Source organism: Theobroma cacao, chromosome 9 (assembly GCF_000208745.1).
Source record: "Theobroma cacao cultivar B97-61/B2 chromosome 9, Criollo_cocoa_genome_V2, whole genome shotgun sequence".
NCBI lineage: Eukaryota > Viridiplantae > Streptophyta > Magnoliopsida > Malvales > Malvaceae > Theobroma > Theobroma cacao.
In genome coordinates, this window is record NC_030858.1 from 19,323,402 (window position 1) to 19,327,139 (window position 3,738).

General features: G+C 33.5%; 1 protein-coding gene across 1 annotated transcript; it reads right to left on the reverse strand.

The window, feature by feature from the left end:
• LOC108663254 lies at positions 874-1,679 on the reverse strand. Its single transcript, XM_018126847.1, has 2 exons — positions 1,418-1,679; positions 874-1,256 (listed from the first exon to the last, which is right to left on the reverse strand). The coding sequence occupies exons 1-2, from the start codon at positions 1,677-1,679 to the stop codon at positions 874-876; spliced, it is 645 nt and encodes a 214-aa protein (XP_017982336.1).

Consider the following 3,738-nt stretch of genomic DNA (forward strand, 5'->3'; position numbering starts at 1 on the left):
AGTTGTTTTAATGGCTTGCCTAGTTACTTTTCAACTTGGGCTTTGAATTCTTTGAACTTTTCAAAGGATTCACTTTTTTTGTGCATTAAATACACAAAGCCATGTCTCGAGTAATCATCAATAAAAGTTATGAAATATTCATAACCTCCTCTAGCTTTTACGTTCATTGGTCCACACACATCTATGTGCACCAAGTCTAGAACGTTTGGCATTCTGTTACCTTTCGCCTTGAAAGGCCCTTTAGTCATTTTAGCTTCAATACAAGACTCATATACTGGCAAAAGACACTCAACCATGTTTGGTAGAGTACCATCCTTTATAAGCCTATTGAGTCTATTTTGATTTATATGACCTAAACGTAGATGCCAAAGATAATTTTGATTTATACTAGATTCTTTGACTCTTTCAGTTTCAAATCGTATTGCTTCTATAACATTTGCAGAATAAGTCATAGGCTCAAGGAAATAAAGATTATATCTTACAATTCCAGAACAAATAAAATCTTTATTCAAATAAATAGTGAGTGTCTCACTAAAATAAATTGAATATCCAGACTTTATTAGACAAAAGACAGATATCAAATTTCTATAAGTCTCTGGAATGTAATAAACATTTTCCAAAACTAAGCTACGACCATAAGGAAATTGAAGAATAATGGATCCGATTGCTAATGCTGAAATGAAGGTGCCATTTGCCATCCTCATTCGAAACTACCCTTTACTCAGTTTTCTCCTTTGTTGAAACCCTTGTAAAGAATTGAAAACATGGTTAGTGGTTCCAGAATCTACTATATAAGTATATGTAGAATCAACCACTAAATAGGCTTCTAACATATTTAGAAAACCCATACCTTGTTTATTTTTTTGGATTTCTTCAAGGTAGACCTTGCAATTTGGCTTCCAATGTCCTTTCACACCACAAATGGAAACATTTTCCTTTGGTGTTGTCTTTTGAAGCAGTCTTTTTCTTCATGGGCTTTTTCTTTGCTCCCACTGAGCCCTTAGAAATCTTTTTATTTCCAACTATCTTCTTTTTACCCTTGGGTTTAGGCTTAGAAGTGGAAATTGCATGTGCTTCAAGCTTCTTTTTTAAATCAAGAACCTCCTCCACATTTTGAAGATCATTCATTAGCCCATTTAGGGTGTAATCCCTAGTGTGCAGTTCATAATCCAATATGAACTGTGAAAATGACAAATTCAAGCTATGAACAATCATTGATATTTGCGTTTTTGCATCTATCTCAGCACCATTTAGTTCTGCCTCATTGAGACAAGAGATCACTTTTAGCATGTAATCTCTAACTGGCTACCCAGGTTTCTACTTAAGGTCCTTAAAAGCATTGATTGCTTTCACCTTAGCAGATCTAGTTTTCATACCAAACATCTCATGTAGTGCAATATTATGTCAATAACATTACCCATGCCTTCATGCTGCTTTTGCAATATACTGTTCATAGAGGCCAGTATATAGCATTTAGCTATCTCGTTTGCATCATGCCACTTTTTATGATATTCAATATCTTGTGGAGTTGATTGGGGAATCAGTGCTTCAGGCTCATGGTCAGAAAGAACCCATGTGATCTTGTCATAATTAAGGACAATATTAATGTTTCTTTTCAATTTAGAGTAGTTATCACCATTTAGAGTGCGTTTGTTTAGCAAAATTGAAAGTGGATTCATATTTGTGATGTTGATATGTTTCTGAAAGTACATTTGAAATTATGTAAGCATACTAGTTATTCATAGACTTTGAACATTTCATGATGCATGTATGCATGATGACAATATATAAAACCCTATAAATTATATTATTAGTTCGACGGTCATCTACCTTTTTGTAATAAATTAACTGACTATGGGCTGTGAGAATTTACTACCAAGTAAATTGGGACCCTTCCACTTAACTATCTTACCTAGTATCTTCATACTTAACATGGTTAAGGAATGCCTTCATTTGGTCCACGAAGTTTACTAATAGAGCTACTGTAGGCAAGTTAATAGTAAATTTATGTTGAGTGTAACAACCATTGTTTCATTCTTTTAAGCTCCTTACTTAGTGAGCCTCTATGGGAGGTCTCACTTCATAATCCACCTAAAAGGATTTATCCTTTCGGAGACCCAGTCCATCATGATCTAGATTCATGTCCACCTGTAGGGAGTGACATGTTTCACATGCCATGAGCCAACAATGGAGATCATGGACTCTAGGATTACTAGCATCCTCTCCCACTCAATATTTTTATACTTAGGGTTTTAATTGAATTTTTTTTACTAGATTTTCTATATGCATATTTAGAATATCCTAAGTCAAATTATGGGCTTAGTTATGCTTCCAACTAAACACTTTTAGTATATAACTAAGTCCATATTACCATCTTGTCTAGATGTGATTTATTTTCCTATATTCATTATGTATCTCATAGTATAAAACTCCTTTTAAACTGAAATACATAATGTACGCAAGGCATTCCTTAAGAGATGTTGGCACCTTAATTCTAGATGACATGTTTTCAAGCATACAAATAATATCTAATATCATTCATACAAATACATAAAAATTTATATATATATATAATAAGCCACATTAATGTCCATTCTAGAAAAAAAAAATTACAACTTGTAATTCTCTTCAATCTTGCTTGCTTCCGCTGCTTGTTAGGGTCACCGTCAAGCCCAGCTCTATAATATACTTGCCATGTCATTCATGTACTTGATAGCATGTCTGCATACTTGGATGCCTTAGAAAATCATTAAAAGTCGGTATTGTACTTAGTGGTACAATTAAGTCGATTAAAACCTCAAACTAGTTTGAATAAAGATTTTAGGATGTATTTGAGATTTATTAAACCTTAGAATGTTTTAATATGATGATTCGGAGTTCGAGGATTAACTTGGAGTCAAATTAGGAATTTTCATAACGTAGGGGCAAAATGGTCATTTTGCCACCCGAGGGCAAAATTGAAATGTTGGACGAAATTTTTGACCAAGTTTGACTAATTGGAGCATGATTTGAATTTTAAAAGTGAAAAATTTTAATTTTGACATTTTTTTCGAACATAAGGGCAAAACGGTCATTTTACGTGTTCACGGGGACGTAATTGAAATTTTTGGAATTTTACACCTCCATAACACTTGTCAAGCCCATGAATTTCATCTATTATCATTTTATACTTTGGATAATTAAGAAATTACATGTGGTGGTGAGCAAATGCTTAGTTGTTAAGTTATTAACCATGGACCAATTACATGGTGACATGTGGCAAATTTTAATCCTTTTATAATTCTCTTTAAAAACCAGCACACACTCCTCCCATTTCATTCTTCATGGCCGGCCAAAGTAAAGAACAAAGAGAAAAGAATAAGAGCAAACCCCAGAGAAGAAAATCCAAGAGAAATTTGTTGAATTTCAAGGAACAAAATAATCAAAGGTGAGATTTTTCAATTTAAGATTTTTCAATTTTAGCTTAAGATTTACCTTACCCATGCTTTCTTTTTCATTTTCTATGGATGAAACACAAGTTTCCATGAGGGATTGCATGCTGGCCGAACTTAAGGAGAGAGATTTTGATGGTGGATTTTGCTAGATTTCATGATATCTTAGTGTTTTTAGTTGTTTGATGATGTTTGGCATGAAAAACAAGCAAGAAAATCACATGCCCTTCAACAACCCACTTTGGCCGAATTTTATGGGTGACATATTGATGATGGATTTTGTTGTATTTCAAGTTATTTAGCTAGT